Consider the following 15,516-nt stretch of genomic DNA (forward strand, 5'->3'; position numbering starts at 1 on the left):
ATGCTGTCGCCTCTTCCATGATGTCAGGCCATCAGGGGTATAAAACATGCAGCCGACACCATTACATCAGTCTTTCTTGCTGAGAAGGAGCCCGAAGCAGAAGCAGTTCGCAAGTGCCGGTTGGCCGCTACCTGAAATTTTCATTTTTTTGAGTTTCAGACCTGAGGTATTCTAAATCTAAGTACCCCATTTGGGATTCTTTTTTCTTGCTCTAACCAATGTCAGAAAAAATTAACAATTATCTTGCCTATGGAAAGCAAATACCTCACAGAGATTTTCATTCTTACTGCATCACCTGTTTAGGCCCAGACCACGACGTCCCTAGCTGTCGGTTTTGTGCCTTGTTTAACACCCAAACCATTCATTGTCGGGCTATTTTTGTAGCTAAATTCTTTCGCTTTCATTCTCCATATTCCAAAATGGCTTCAGTAAGCCATCTGACTACCGATCTTCCGAAAAACCGCATAGGTCAAAAACTGCAGATGATGCTTCCATTAAGCTTGTCACCAGAATGCCGGTACTCAGTGAGGTGCCTTTGCAGCCCCTGATGCCCTTGATGCCTGCTTCTACAGATTCGCAGGCCTCTGCTGAGACCCATTCAGAGTCTGGTATGCTGCGAGATGCTTCTTCGACTATGGAACCTGCGGATGTCTCTACCTTGGATGGTTCCGGAGCCACTGTGCAGGCACCAGCTTCTGAGGGTATATTCTGATCTACCGATATTCATATTAAACCGACAACTTCATTTCCTATTAAAACTACTGAGTTTCTCAGGCCCAGAGTTCGCACTACGCCTAGAAAACCAACATCCAAAGCACATGCTCATCCTCCCATGCCACAAAAAAAAATGCTTAGAATGGCTGAAGACCTTATTACTCTAATTAGGGGAAGCCAGCCTTCCCCTGCTAAAAGACAAAGAATTTTATTTATTTATTTATTTATTTCCAGTTTGATTACCGGGGAAGTCCACTGGGCCAGAACGTACCCATTTTCAGTGGAGGCCCGGGGAGAAAAGCTCCAAAAGCAAAGCAAATTCAATCTTAGTTACATGGTGTAAAAGGTAGTAATAAAATATATACATTTGAAATTACATTACATTGATACAGATTAGTAAAAAAAAGCAAAAACACACAGTATACTTCAAAAATCATCATTCAGGAAGGTAGATAATAGATTTAGTAGTTTCCTTCAAGTAGCAGGTTAAACTGTATGAGAAGAAGGTCTAAGGTTACATGCTATTTACAATATTTACAATATGAGGAGAAGAGAGAGAGAGAAAGTACATAGACTGAGAGAGGATTAAGGTTTGATCAAGCTGTGATCGAGAGAAGAAAAGAGAAGAGAGAAAAAAAAAGAGAATTAGGATGGAGTAGAGAGAAAGGATATAGAGGGATTCAAGGGTTCAAGAATTGAATTTCCTTCTGATTCTACAGAGTAGGAGTCTGATGACTGACCATTCTGATTACCAGAATATAACCTTATCTATCTATGAGGATTCAGATGCAGAGGAATCCATTCCCTCTGCCTCCCCTCCATAGGATTTCTCTTTTGGTGAAACCTTGCATACGTTAAGAGATCATTTTGGTTGGGAATGCCAGGACTATCCTCAGTCCAAAAAGAGACTCAGGGAATTTTTAGATTTGCCTCAGCACAGGCCTCTAGCTATGCCCCTGTTCTGGATATTGAAAACGATGTCTTACTCCTGACACCTTACCACCAGCTCCTAGAAAACCTGACAGGTACTACAGAGTACCTGATTTCTCACAAATTTCTCTTTAGGAATCCTACTGTGGATCCAGAGACCATTTCTCAGATCCAGAGACCATTTCCCAGGGACCTAAAGGCATTAAGGCTACTACAGCCAAAAACCCTACCCCTTCAGGCAGGGATTCTAGAGCTTTAGACAGATGGGGTAAGAAGGTATATACCTCTGCAACTCTTGCCATCAGGGCTTTGAACTGCCAGTTTCACATGTTGAAGTGCCAGCAACATATTATGGAACTAATTAAACAAAAAATGGTGTTAATTCCAGATTATGCAGAAAATAAAGATTTACAAGTGTTAATGCATTCTGCAAACTAAGTTAGTAAACATACTTTGCAATGTGGGTTTGATGCCGTAGAAGCATCTTGCAGGGCTGCTGTCACTAGATCTGTACTGAGAAGGCATGTTTGGCTAAAAGAACAAGTCTTGCCTGACCATGTCAAAGCAAAACTACTAAATGCTCCATTAAATCAGGAGCGTTTGTTTGGCACAAAAGCAGAAGTTCTTAAAAAGATGGAAGAAAAAGCTAAATCTATGCAAACAGTCAAATATTTCTTACAGGCTTGGCCTTCAAAAAACTGGTCCTTTCCAGTCCCTCTCAGGCCTTCTCAGTCCAAACCCAGGGGAAACAGACCACCAAGATTAGAGTCTCAGGGTATGCAGAAATCTAAACAATGGAGCGTTTCCACCTCAAAACCAGGTAGTGGTAAGCCACCCCCTTATGGAAAAAGTTCACAATGACTTTCCATTTATCCTTCCCAGCCATGCCCAAGTACTTGCACCCCTAGAAGGAAAACTCACCCTTCATTGCAAAAAAATGTATGTCCATTACTCAGGACCGATGGGTTCTAAACATTGTATCCCAGGGATACAGATTCTACTTACACTCACTGCCGACACCAAGCAGGTTGCCAGACCTTCCTCCAAACCTGTGGGCAGAGGCTCAAAAGCAAGTAATTTCCCATCTCAGTATCAGGGCTATTCAACTTATTCCAGTAGAAGAAAGGGGACAGGGTTTCTGTACACACCTTCACCAAGCATTACCACTTATCTATTTTTTCTAAATCCAGAGCTGGATTTGCTACAGCAGTCTTACAAGGCCTGCTAGCCAGCCCCAACACTTCTTGACTGCCTCCACCCTTCCTCAGCTTTGGGAATCAACCCAAGTGTGATGACTACAACAGTGAAACATGAAGAACATAGTACAGTTGTGTACACTTACCATAAATGTAGATGTTTGAGTGTATTCACTGTTGCAGTCCTGGTTTCCCCTCCCTCCAGCCCCCTGGTTTTCTCTATCCTTTTTACCTATCCTCTTTATGGTTATCTTTTATGGCAGGGGTATTTACTTTTTACTGGAGGTGTTCCACACCATGTAATAGCTTCCTATTTTGGGGGCTCCTGACATCTAGGGCAAGAAAAACTGATGTAATGGCATCAGCTGCATGTTTTATATCCCTGACAACCTGACGTCATGGAAGAGGTGACAGTATCCCATGCAGAAATCCCAAGACTCTGGTATTCGGGCCAACGGAAACAATAAAATTGTCAACACGTGGTTATGACAACTGAGCTTCCTGTTGGCCAGTAGGTCCTAAATTTGTCATCTGAATCTATAAATTTGTGAAATACAATCAGACAAAATTTCACATGGCTTATGACATCTAGGAGATGGAAGCAAATGCCAATGTTTGATAAGTAAACATACTCTACTTCTGTGTGGGGTGAGTGGCCCGTAGTAAGAAGAGGTTGTCATGAATATTAGCTCCCTACTTCCCATGGACACCCTCTCATGATATGTGTGCAGTCTAACCCTGCCTGACATTTTCCCACAATAGGGGTGCAGTGTGCCCATGTATGATAGTTTCTCAGAATGTGATTGAAGCGTGTCTTTGTCTGATAGTTTCCCACAGTATAGCTGCAAATTGTTGCATATCATGAGGAAAGTATTCTATGTTGTGCAATTATAAACAAAGGCATGCCATCTAAGTCCAAGAAAGTCATTGTTCCACTGTATTCAGCATTCATCAGACCTATCACTGAGTACAATGCCCTCTTTGGTATGTACCTAAGCAGGCATATCCAACAGTTGGAGTGTCCACAGAGGTTCCTCACTAAAAGCATATAGGGTGTAAGTAAAGTGTCCTATGCAGACTGTCTTAAGGCCCTATCCCTGTATTCTGTCTCCTACAGGCTTTTGAGGGGAGGTCTATGCCTGGCATACAGGGCATTGTCAAACCCCACTATGATGAACCTTCTGCATTTCCACAAAACACACAGCACCAGAATTTGGCATTCTAAAGACTTAAACCTTCCTGTGGTATAAATAGGACCTGCTGGAGAGATAGGTATGTATCCCAGAGACTACCCCATATATGCAACAGGCTCCCCATCCATGTGAAGCAGAGTTCCTCCATAACGCAATTCACGTGCAACTTGGACAATTGGATGGGAAACCAGAAATTCTTCCCTGGTTTGACACCTATGTCTCTAATGGACACAGGTAACCTGTAAATGGTTCATCTCCCAGGCCCATGCTTACACTTATCTAGGGTATCAGAACTTGTCAGAGATTTGGGATGCATGGCTAGGCTTAAAAAGGCCCTTGTGGCCATTAGCCCAGTAAACACCTATGAACTCGGTGTCCTTGCCTGATAGCTTCCCACAGTGAAGGTACAGTGTGTTTTTGTCTGATATTTTCCCACAGTGTGGGTGCAGCATGTTGCTACGTGATGTTTCCCCTTTTCCTTTCCTTGTGTATTACCACATTGCAGGTACAGTGTGTTTTCTGATATTTTCCCACAGTGTGGGTGCAGCATGTTGCTACGTGATGTTTTCCCTTTCCTTGTGTATTACCACATTGTGGGTACAGTGTGTTTTTGTCCGATATTAGTGTGGGTGCAGCATGTTGCTACGTGATGTTTTCCCTTTTCCTTTCCTTGTGTATTACCACATTGCAGGTACAGTGTGTTTTCTGATATTTTCCCACAGTGTGGGTGCAGCATGTTGCTACGTGATGTTTTCCCTTTTCCTTGTGTATTACCACATTGTGGGTACAGTGTGTTTTTGTCTGATATTTTCCCACAGTGTGGGTGCAGCATGTGGCTACATGATGTTTTCCCTTTTCCTTGTGTATTACCACATTGTGGGTACAGTGTGTTTTTGTCTGATATTTTCCCACAGTGTGGGTGCAGCATGTTGCTACGTGGTGTTTTCCCTTTTCCTTTCCTTGTGTATTACCACATTGTGGGTACAGTGTGTTTTTGTCTGATATTTTCCCACAGTGTGGGTGCAGCATGTTGCTACGTGATGTTTTCCCTTTTCCTTTCCTTGTGTATTACCACATTGTGGGTACAGTGTGTTTTTGTCTGATATTAGTGTGGGTGCAGCATGTTGCTACGTGATGTTTTCCCTTTTCCTTGTGTATTACCACATTGCGGGTACAGTGTGTTTTCTGATATTTTCCCACAGTGTGGGTGCAGCATGTTGCTACGTGATGTTTTCCCTTTTCCTTGTGTATTACCACATTGCGGGTACAGTGTGTTTTTGTCTGATATTAGTGTGGGTGCAGCATGTTGCTACGTGATGTTTTCCCTTTTCCTTGTGTATTACCACATTGCAGGTACAGTGTGTTTTTGTCTGATATTTTCCCACAGTGTGGGTGCAGCATGTTGCTACGTGATGTTTTCCCTTTTCCTTTCCTTGTGTATTACCACATTGTGGGTACAGTGTGTTTTTGTCTGATATTTTCCCACAGTGTGGGTGCAGCATGTTGCTACGTGATGTTTTCCCTTTTCCTTTCCTTGTGTATTACCACATTGCGGGTACAGTGTGTTTTTGTCTGATATTTTCCCACAGTGTGGGTGCAGCATGTTGCTACGTGATGGTTTCCCTTTTCCTTGTGTATTACCACATTGCGGGTACAGTGTGTTTTTGTCTGATATTAGTGTGGGTGCAGCATGTTGCTACGTGATGTTTTCCCTTTTCCTTGTGTATTACCACATTGCGGGTACAGTGTGTTTTTGTCTGATATTAGTGTGGGTGCAGCATGTTGCTACGTGATGTTTTCCTTTTTCCTTGTGTATTACCACATTGCGGGTACAGTGTGTTTTTGTCTGATATTAGTGTGGGTGCAGCACGTTGCTACGTGATGTTTTCCCTTTTCCTTGTGTATTACCACATTGCGGGTACAATGTGTTTTTGTCTGATATTTTCCCACAGTGTGGGTGCAGCATGTTGCTACGTGATGTTTTCCCTTTTCCTTGTGTATTACCACATTGCGGGTACAGTGTGTTTTTGTCTGATATTAGTGTGGGTGCAGCATGTTGCTACGTGATGTTTTCATTTTCCTTGCGTATTACCACATTGCGGGTACAGTGTGTTTTTGTCCGATATTTTCCCACAGTGTGGGTGCAGCATGTTGCTACGTGATGTTTTCCCTTTTCCTTGTGTATTACCACATTGTGGGTACAGTGTGTTTTTGTCCGATATTAGTGTGGGTGCAGCATGTTGCTACGTGATGTTTTCCCTTTTCCTTTCCTTGTATATTACCACATTGCGGGTACAGTGTGTTTTCTGATATTTTCCCACAGTGTGGGTGCAGCATGTTGCTACGTGATGTTTTCCCTTTTCCTTGTGTATTACCACATTGCGGGTACAGTGTGTTTTTGTCTGATATTTTCCCACAGTGTGGGTGCAGCATGTTGCTACGTGATGTTTTCCCTTTTCCTTGTGTATTACCACATTGCGGGTACAGTGTGTTTTTGTCTGATATTTTCCCACAGTGTGGGTGCAGCATGTTGCTACGTGATGTTTTCCCTTTTCCTTGTGTATTACCACATTGTGGGTACAGTGTGTTTTTGTCTGATATTTTCCCACAGTGTGGGTGCAGCATGTTGCTACGTGATGTTTTCCCTTTTCCTTTCCTTGTGTATTACCACATTGTGGGTACAGTGTGTTTTTGTCTGATATTTTCCCACAGTGTGGGTGCAGCATGTTGCTACGTGATGTTTTCCTTTTCCTTTCCTTGTGTATTACCACATTGTGGGTACAGTGTGTTTTTGTCTGATATTTTCCCACAGTGTGGGTGCAGCATGTTGCTACGTGATGTTTTCCCTTTTCCTTGTGTATTACCACATTGCGGGTACAGTGTGTTTTTGTCTGATATTTTCCCACAGTGTGGGTGCAGCATGTTGCTACGTGATGTTTTCCCTTTTCCTTGTGTATTACCACATTGCGGGTACAGTGTGTTTTTGTCTGATATTTTCCCACAGTGTGGGTGCAGCATGTTGCTACGTGATGTTTTCCCTTTTCCTTTCCTTGTGTATTACCACATTGCGGGTACAGTGTGTTTGCACCTAACAGTTTCCTGCTATGCATGCACAGTATGAGCTTATCTGGCTCCTTCCCCTGATGTCAATGTGCTGTATTCCTACATGATACATTGTGACAATACGAATGTAGTCTGACCTGCCATGGAAGATCCAAAAAAGTACAAGTGCAGTCTGACCCTGCGACCAGTTTCTCACAGTCTGACCCTGCGACCAGTTCCTCACAGTACAGTCACAGTCTGACCCTGCATGATAGTATAATTTTTTTTTTAATTTCTACAAATCTTTTGGGTTTCTAATACCATGATGGGAATGGACCCCATTCCTAAGTCAAGGTATAATTAAAGTTCATGAAATTATTATTATTTCAATCTTTGATGGCAGCCAGAAGTGCTCTTCGCAGCACCAGCAATGTGGCCAGTAATGACTCCTTTTGCAATTCCTATGGAGTTACATGTATCAGTAACTTATCTAATTACAATTATAAATTCTTTTTTATACAACCTGTTGCCCCTACTACTACTGGGACTGTGTGGGTATCTTTCTTCCACTTTGCCCTCATTTCTACCTGCAAATCCTGATATTTTATGATTTTGTGTCTCTGTACACAAGACACTGTAGTCACTAGATGTAACAATTTCAATGATCAATGCTACTTTTGTCTTCTTTTCATGAACTACTATATCTGGTTTTCTTGAATCTATCTTTTGAACTGTTGGCAATGGTTGATCCCATATGATGTAGACTTCATAATTTTCTATGATGCTTTGGGCTCATGTTTCCAATGTTTTTCGGCCACTTTAATACCATAATGTTTGCACAATCCGCAGTGCAAAAGTCTTGCCACATTATTTTGCTTTTCAATATACAGTCCTTCTGCCATTAGTATGTCACAGCCATCAACAAGGTGGGCAACTGTCTCCAATTCTGTTTTACCAAACCTACATTTGTCTGTTTCACCCACATGTTCAAAGCACTTTGTAAGCCAACGTGTACGTAGCCCCCTATCTTGGGCCGCCAATATAAACCTTTCATCTCTTGGTGTGAATTCCCCTTTCCTTAACCATTCCTGATTTCGATCCTGATCAACAAGAGGTTCTTCCAGAAGTTTTCTATACTTGCAACTATATTTATGCATTTTCCACATTTCTTGCCTTCTCATCTGGTCCTTCACCTTATATTCTTTCTTTTGTTTTTTTGGCACATTCAGTTGCTGCCTGATTTTTATCTACTTCTGGTTTGATTTCCATTCCTGCTTGACTCTAATATGTTTCTGCTAGACTAAGCAGGAAAGTCATCTTAGATTTACTCTCCTTATGTTTCAAAACTTTCACTACATTTGGGTCTTGTCAGGTCAGCAAATATGTATGCAGTCCCACTATCACAAATCTGTACATGTAATCAATTTCAAGGAGGCCCATACCTCCTTCAGAATGGGAAATATATAGTCTTGGTATACAGTGATTTTTATAAATCATTTGATGAGCATTCTTGTTTTCCTGTACAAACTATCCAACACCTTTTGGGGTTAGTCAATCACTCCAAAACTTTAGGTTAGAACCAGAAGAGCAAATTGGTTTATAGCTTGGACTTTGTTCTTAGATGTCAATGCTGCGTTTAGTATTAATTTAATCCTGCTAAAATATTCCTTACTGAGTTTTATTCACGTGTTCATATTTTATTGCTGATCCTTCATCAGTTCCCAGATATTTATACACTCCCTCTTGCTCAAGTTCTTTTATGTCACATTCCTGTCCCAAACTGATGTTTTCTTGGTGTTGCAATTTTTCTGCTTTAAAGGTTGCTTTTGCACATTTATCAAGACTAAATGACATTCTTATATCATCTGAAAAAGTGTTGACCACTTACAGTTGTGCTTTAGTTCTTCATCTGATAAACTATACAGTTTTAATTCATCTACAATGAGAAGTCTTTACACTTTGTTGTTTTCTAGGAGCCAAATTATAGCCATGGCCTAAGCTGTTAAGTAAACAGTTTAATGGGTTAAGGGCAAGACGGAATTGCAGTGGTGACAGAGAGTCACCCTGGAATATTCCTATTTGAATTTTTATCCCTGGAATAATAATTTGTCTTTTGTAATGGCTTAACTGCAGAGTGGTTTGCCACTGTTTCATGTTTGCTGTAATGTAATTGATCAGTGTAGTGTGTATCTTAAACATTTTTAAGCACTCTTTTATCCATGAATGTGGGATAATGTCAAATGCTTTTTTATAGTCTATCCATGCCATACTTAGATTCTTCCCCTTTTTTCAGTTCTCCATTATGACTTTATTTAACATCCAATGATCCTTTGTTCCATACGCCTTTCTTTTATTACCCTTTTGTTCTATTGAAATTATTGAGTTTTCGTCTAAATAACTATAAACTCTGTCAGCATCAATTCCAGTGTATATTTTATACATCATCAGAAGGCAAGTTATTTGTCTGTAGTTTTTATGATAGTTTGCAGGTTCACTCTTAAGTACGATTGTTTTTTTCCTTGGTTAGCCAGGCTGGTGTCTGTTCAGGGTGTGCATATAACTAGTTCTTACTCATGGTTAAATATTCATGTAAAGATGTTAATACTTTTAACCAAAAGTTAGGTATTGCATCTGAGCCTGGAGTTTTCCAATTAGAGGCTTTTATTAATTTTTTTTTCAGTCTCTCTGACCATTACTTCATCCCATTTCATATCCTGTACATTTGAACTTCTTATTGTGTCACGCAGAGCATCTCACTGACCCTCTTCAAGAGAAATCTTGATGAGTGGATGGGAAATAGAAAATTCACCCCGGGGATCACTCCAGTGGCTCTACTCAACAGAGGCTCTAGGAACTAAGGTCGGGTGTCACGATGCCACGGTAATCATATGGGTTAGGTTTATAAAGGTTCCAGGGCCATTAGCCTACTACACACCTATGAATCTATGAATCTATTTTTTCTTTTACTTTTTCTATCGATTTAGCAACTTTATTATGTTCCACAGGGTCTTCATAAATATTTATCCAAAATGTATCTATCATCGATCTTTTTTTCTGTGTTTCTTCAATTTCTTTTGCCCTGTTTCCCAGTTCTTTATAAAACATTTTTGGGTCATCAATAAATTGCTTATTTTGTACTTTTCCTTTATATTTATCAACATATCTTCTCATTTTTTTGCCTGCACTGATATTTTTAGTTTATTATTTGCGATAGTCCACAATAGATCCAGATCTCTTCTGATACTGTGTGTTGCTTTTATCACGTCTATCTTTGAGTATTTTCATTGATCTGTTCCCTCTTCTATACTCTTCTAACAGTGACATTTCTTGTATTAATTGCGTTATACTTTTCTCTGTTCGATACTTCCATGATGGCATGTGATTCCTCCCCTTCTTTTCCCTTATTGTCCTGTATGTTTGTGGTAAGACTTTATCTGTTATTAATTTAGCTGCACAGTAACATATCCTATTTACTTCTGTTATATCACTTGAATTTCTGTGGACAGTCCTAATTACTGTGTTCATTTGTTTTATCAAAGTTCTAACTTTTTGGGTTTTATTAACTTTCTGCAATTTCTTAAGTCATTTTCTTCTAAACTGAGGGCACATTCTTTGTTCTCCATTTCTTGTGGGCATTCTATAGAAAGTTCCAGAGCATCTTCCTGTGGCACATTCTCTTTGGTTTCATCCTGTGTTGTCCATTGCTCTGTCATGTGGGAACTCACTGGCCTATCATCCCACAACAGTGGCTGCATCACAATTGCCACGGTTTCCTGCTCCTCCCATTCCTGTGTAACTTCAACTGGAAATTTGTACTGGTTTCCTATGGAAGTCTCCAAAGTATCTTTTCCCACAGTGTGCATGTAGCAAGTTCCTTTGTGACCGTTTCCCACAGCATAAGTGCAGTGTGTTTCTGCCTGGTAGATTACCACAGTGCATGTACAGTGCAACTCGTGGGAAGAAATATCCAGGGAATTGTTATGGCTAGGCTTGTATAGGCCCTAGGGCCGATAGCCTAGCACCAACCTATGAACCTATGAACCTATAATGAGATTAAGCACTTTCATCCAGCTGATAACAACAGACTTCTTCAGAATTTCATTCGATATCCAATCACATTTAAATAACCCACTCTAAAATCACATCTCTTTCAGCCAATCATAAAACAAATCTCATCCAGCCTACTTTTTAAAAAAAAAAAAAAACATTTTCTACACATTGTTAAAAACCATTTAAATTCAGTACTTAAAAACATTATAATGTTAAAGTATATATTTTTATATCACACATTCTATGAACGGACCTTAAGAATACTAGAAATAGAATAAGTGCTCATTAAAGTTAAAATGTTGATTGTATTTGTGGCATCTTTGCTGGTCGTGGCTCCTTTTGCATATCACTTTTGCTGTAGTCAGGGGTTTATCTCTCTACACCGCGTGATTAGTTCTCATTCTGTTTCTACCTAACTCCTTCCCACAAGGCCAGTGTAATGTACTCCTGCCTGTCATTTCTCACAGTATGAATACAGTGTGTCCCTTCATGGAACTTTCATACAATTTGAATGCAGTGTGTTCTTGCTTGACACTTTCCCACAATATAGGTGCAATCCATCCCTCTATAAACCTTTTACACGATGTATTGGCAATTTGTTCCCTGGTGTTCCTTAATGTCGCTCTCCCACAACATGAATACATGGTGACCCTGCAACAAAATTTTTCATCATTCAAGCACCATAAATATGGTACAGAATAATGGATACCTAAATATATGTTCTACAGATAGGTATAATCATTTACTTATGTCGTCCATGCTGACTGAGATAGACAAAATGGTCAATGCTGCTTGTTTTATTTTGATCAGAGGCAAACTCCTTGGAGACGTACATAAAATGTATTTGGCAAAGACTTTTTGAAACCCTTAATGGTATTTTAATGACACAAAATATAATGCATGGGACATTTGAAAATACTGAATAAAAAGTGCAACTCCAAACCAAAATGGAAATGTTTAAAATAACCAGAAACTGTCAAGTGCCAATTCCAGTTTGAATATAGCATTTTTATGGCAGGTCATGGGTTGAATGTGCTTAATGACAGAAGCGCCATACTGCATGGCAGAGCTTTTTAATCAAGGCTGAAAGCACAATGCTTTCTAGTAATTTTTTTATCGTAATTCTTTACTGGTGCCAGACAAGCAGAGTAATGCTACTTCATTCCAACCTTATCATGTCTGGCTCTACAACCCTTTAAATAGAGTTTTGTAGGAAAACACTGTATGGAAGAAAGGCCACAGTTTTAGAGTGTGGTGTGGGTTTTACTGCAGTAGTCCTAGAAGCTTTCATACCCAATGCAGAAAAAAAGAAAAAAAGAAATGACAATGAATTCGGAGCAGAGCAGTGTTTAGCCTTTACCTGATTTTCAAATGAAGACATAAAAAAATTGTACAAGCAGCTGCAGGCTGAAGCAATCACACCACTGCAGTCCCTGAAGAGTTAATATCAAGGAAGGGATTGTGAAGTTGTTTCACACTCTCTCTGTATGTGTATGCTAGCATTTGTATATATTGCTTGTGTAGCTATGCAAGTTGGATGATTTAAATCTCTCCCTGACTCTCTGGCTCTTGATTTTGTTAATCAGAGATGCTGGCACGGGAAACTGGGACACAGAAGGCTGCCAAACCGTCCTCTCTCATTCTTCTTACACCAAATGTCTCTGCAATCAGCTGTCCACGTTTGCTGTTCTAGCTCAGGAACCTAAAGATCTGGTAAGTGGAGAACATGAAAATCATGGCTTCTTTGTGTTTTATTTCCTCACAGAACAGTAGCTGGCTGCTTGCCTTTTTTCCCTATTGTTTGGAAATGCAACATTTATTAACATTTAATTGACAGTGAAATGGTGCACATAGCAGCTGTCCAGGAGCAGGACAGAAGTGAAGATGACCTTGCAAATAAGGAGAGATGAAAAACAGAATATAACAAATGCATGATTTAATAGAGACAAGGGCTTTTGTGACTGGCTGCTGCTGTTTGTTAACATGAGGACTCAGACAGTAAATACTGGTCATTATTTTGGTCTTGAGATGTGTGTTATTTAAATATAAAGATAAACATATGTGTGTGTGTGTGTGTGTGTGTGTGTGCGTGTGTGTGCGTGTGTGTGCGTGTGTGTGTGTGTGTGTGTGTGTGTGTGTGTGTGTGTGTTTGTATGTGTACACGTGTGAGTACAAACTGGAGTATGAATGTGCTGTGTATATGTATCACGAGTGTGTGTTTGTGTTTGTGTGTGCGTGCATATGTGTGTATGCACATGCATACAGACCATAAGTTATACAGCATATATAGTTGTTATAAGCTGCACTGCTTTGTTTTGTGGTATTTGACCTGAATGGAGGCATACATGTAGACCGTACTTTGTTGCAGACGTTTCTTGTTTGTTATTGAATGACACCCTTGAAGCCGACCTGTGTCAGATATATAAGCAATAACATATAGAAGGATGTCAGATGTAGTCTTTGAAGACTCATGCAGTTTATGAAGAGGTTCATCTTTTGCTTGAAATTAAAATTCAGATGAAGTCACATCTCACTTCAAGTCAAATGTAAAATTTACAAAACTGGCAAAGATATTCAGTGTTATGGGCATACTCCTGTAGATGTTCAAGGTATTTGACTTAAGATGCAAAGTCCTTGTCTGTGAAGGTATTTTGACTTTTGAGTTGCATAACCTTGTTGCATAGTTCCTGTAGATCTAAAATGGCTACATCACTGTAACATGCTTTTAGTTCATCAGTGGAATATCTCTTAACTGGCAAAATGTAAAACACTAAACATCAAAATCTCATGCAGACTTACTTTCTAAGATTTCACGTGTACCTCATTTGGCCTAGCAATATAACTCATGCATGCTGGAGGCCTTTAAAACATGTTTTGTGTCAGGAAGGTATATTTCCACCTAATAACTATTTTGTCCAATGTTAGCCACTGGCATCAGTTTTTCTTATTAACAACTAGATGTTCCAACTTTTTATGTAGGAAAAATAATAAAATATTTAGTTTGCCTGACAGTTATGTGTCACTCCTGTAAGACACTTTTTAGTCTTGCAAAATTAAGTTGGTTCTTCTAAAGTGTTTAGTTTTGACTCTGTGTTGTGCAAACAGAATATTTCAAGTTTTCAGAAGAAAGGGGATGCTGCAGCTTAACTGGGATGTACTGACATTGAGAAAATGCAAAGCATGTCAAAGGTTTGAACCTTGTCTAGTCCCCCCTCTCCATCTGTACATCTTCTCATGTCTGACCCAGATTTCTAAAGTCTCTGAAATCCATGTGTATGATTGATATTCCAAGAGAGTCTCTGGTTGGCAGGGAGATGGGAGGTTGCCCTTAGGAATGAGCTTTTTACTGTGGAAAACAGGAAACGCTTACCTGAAGTAACCAGTAGCACAGGCAACGCTCAAAATGCAAAAAATAAAACAGGACCTAAAATTCAGGCAGATGCAAAACACAGAAAAGCAGAGTCCAACAACTGACATGTCTTCAGTTTTAAAAATGCAAGCACAGAGAAGATTCTAATACTAAGCGAGTGTCTTTGACTGACTAATTCTGAACAACTGCCTCTTTACAAATCTGCCTCTGCATTCAAGTCACATGGGGGAAGGGTATTAGCACAACAGAAAAGCCGCACAGTCCCGCATATGTTCATTTAATGCAAGGATGCTGTTTGTTTATCCCTCCCACTTACCCATTCATATGCGTAATAGGGAATTGTGTAGTGCTGATTTATTTATATCAGAGTAAATAAGCATTTTCACAAAAGCAGTTTTTAACTTGTAGGGTCATGGAGTTCTTGTGTAGGCAAGAAGAATAGTGCCAGCATTATTTCTTGTACATTACATTCCATAAATGTTGAGGGCCACCTATAAATAAAGGCTTGCCCTTGCAGTAACCTCTCCTCCTTGGCATTGTGAAAAATAAAGAATAAGTTTGCACTAATGATTGCTCTCAGTGATATTATCATAGGTAACACCATCCGGAATACTGAAAAAGAAAAGCTAACAGTTTCTATTGAATATAGCACATCAGACTGTATCTAGGGTCTGTTAGTGGTAGTCTCTGAAACCAGCGTACTTACTTTCATTAACTGTATACAGTCTGTGCCTGTAGCTATAATACAGTAGATTATAACTGGATTTCTGAGCATAACCAGTGTATTATGCTTCAAGATGTGGATGTCAAGGAAGTCACCGACCTCCAGAAGTGAGTCATGGCATCCATGTCGAGAACACAGCTAGCTATTACCTGACACATGATGATAATGCTTTATAATACATGGAACTTTGTCTGCTACATGTTGTTGTTGTTTGTCTTTTGGCTTTTCCCGGTTAGGGGTCGCCACAGTGGAACTCCGGTCCGCTAATGATTGGCAGTTGGTTTTTATGGTGTCGAG

General features: G+C 39.9%; 1 protein-coding gene across 6 annotated transcripts in view; it reads left to right on the forward strand.

Annotated features, from left to right (window-relative positions):
* The window catches only part of ADGRB2 (adhesion G protein-coupled receptor B2), a 5,411,420-nt gene that overhangs the window by 4,288,628 nt on the left and 1,107,276 nt on the right, over nucleotides 1–15,516 (forward strand). For all 6 annotated transcript variants that reach the window (XM_044082710.1, XM_044082742.1, XM_044082734.1 and 3 more), the window contains one exon: nucleotides 12,712–12,838. In XM_044082710.1, the coding sequence (XP_043938645.1) occupies nucleotides 12,712–12,838 (127 nt within the window). The remainder of the gene's footprint in view (nucleotides 1–12,711; nucleotides 12,839–15,516) is intronic.

The sequence above is a fragment of the Protopterus annectens genome, chromosome 1.part1 (assembly GCF_019279795.1).
Source record: "Protopterus annectens isolate FY-2018-M chromosome 1.part1, PAN1.0, whole genome shotgun sequence".
Taxonomy (NCBI): Eukaryota; Metazoa; Chordata; order Ceratodontiformes; family Protopteridae; genus Protopterus; species Protopterus annectens.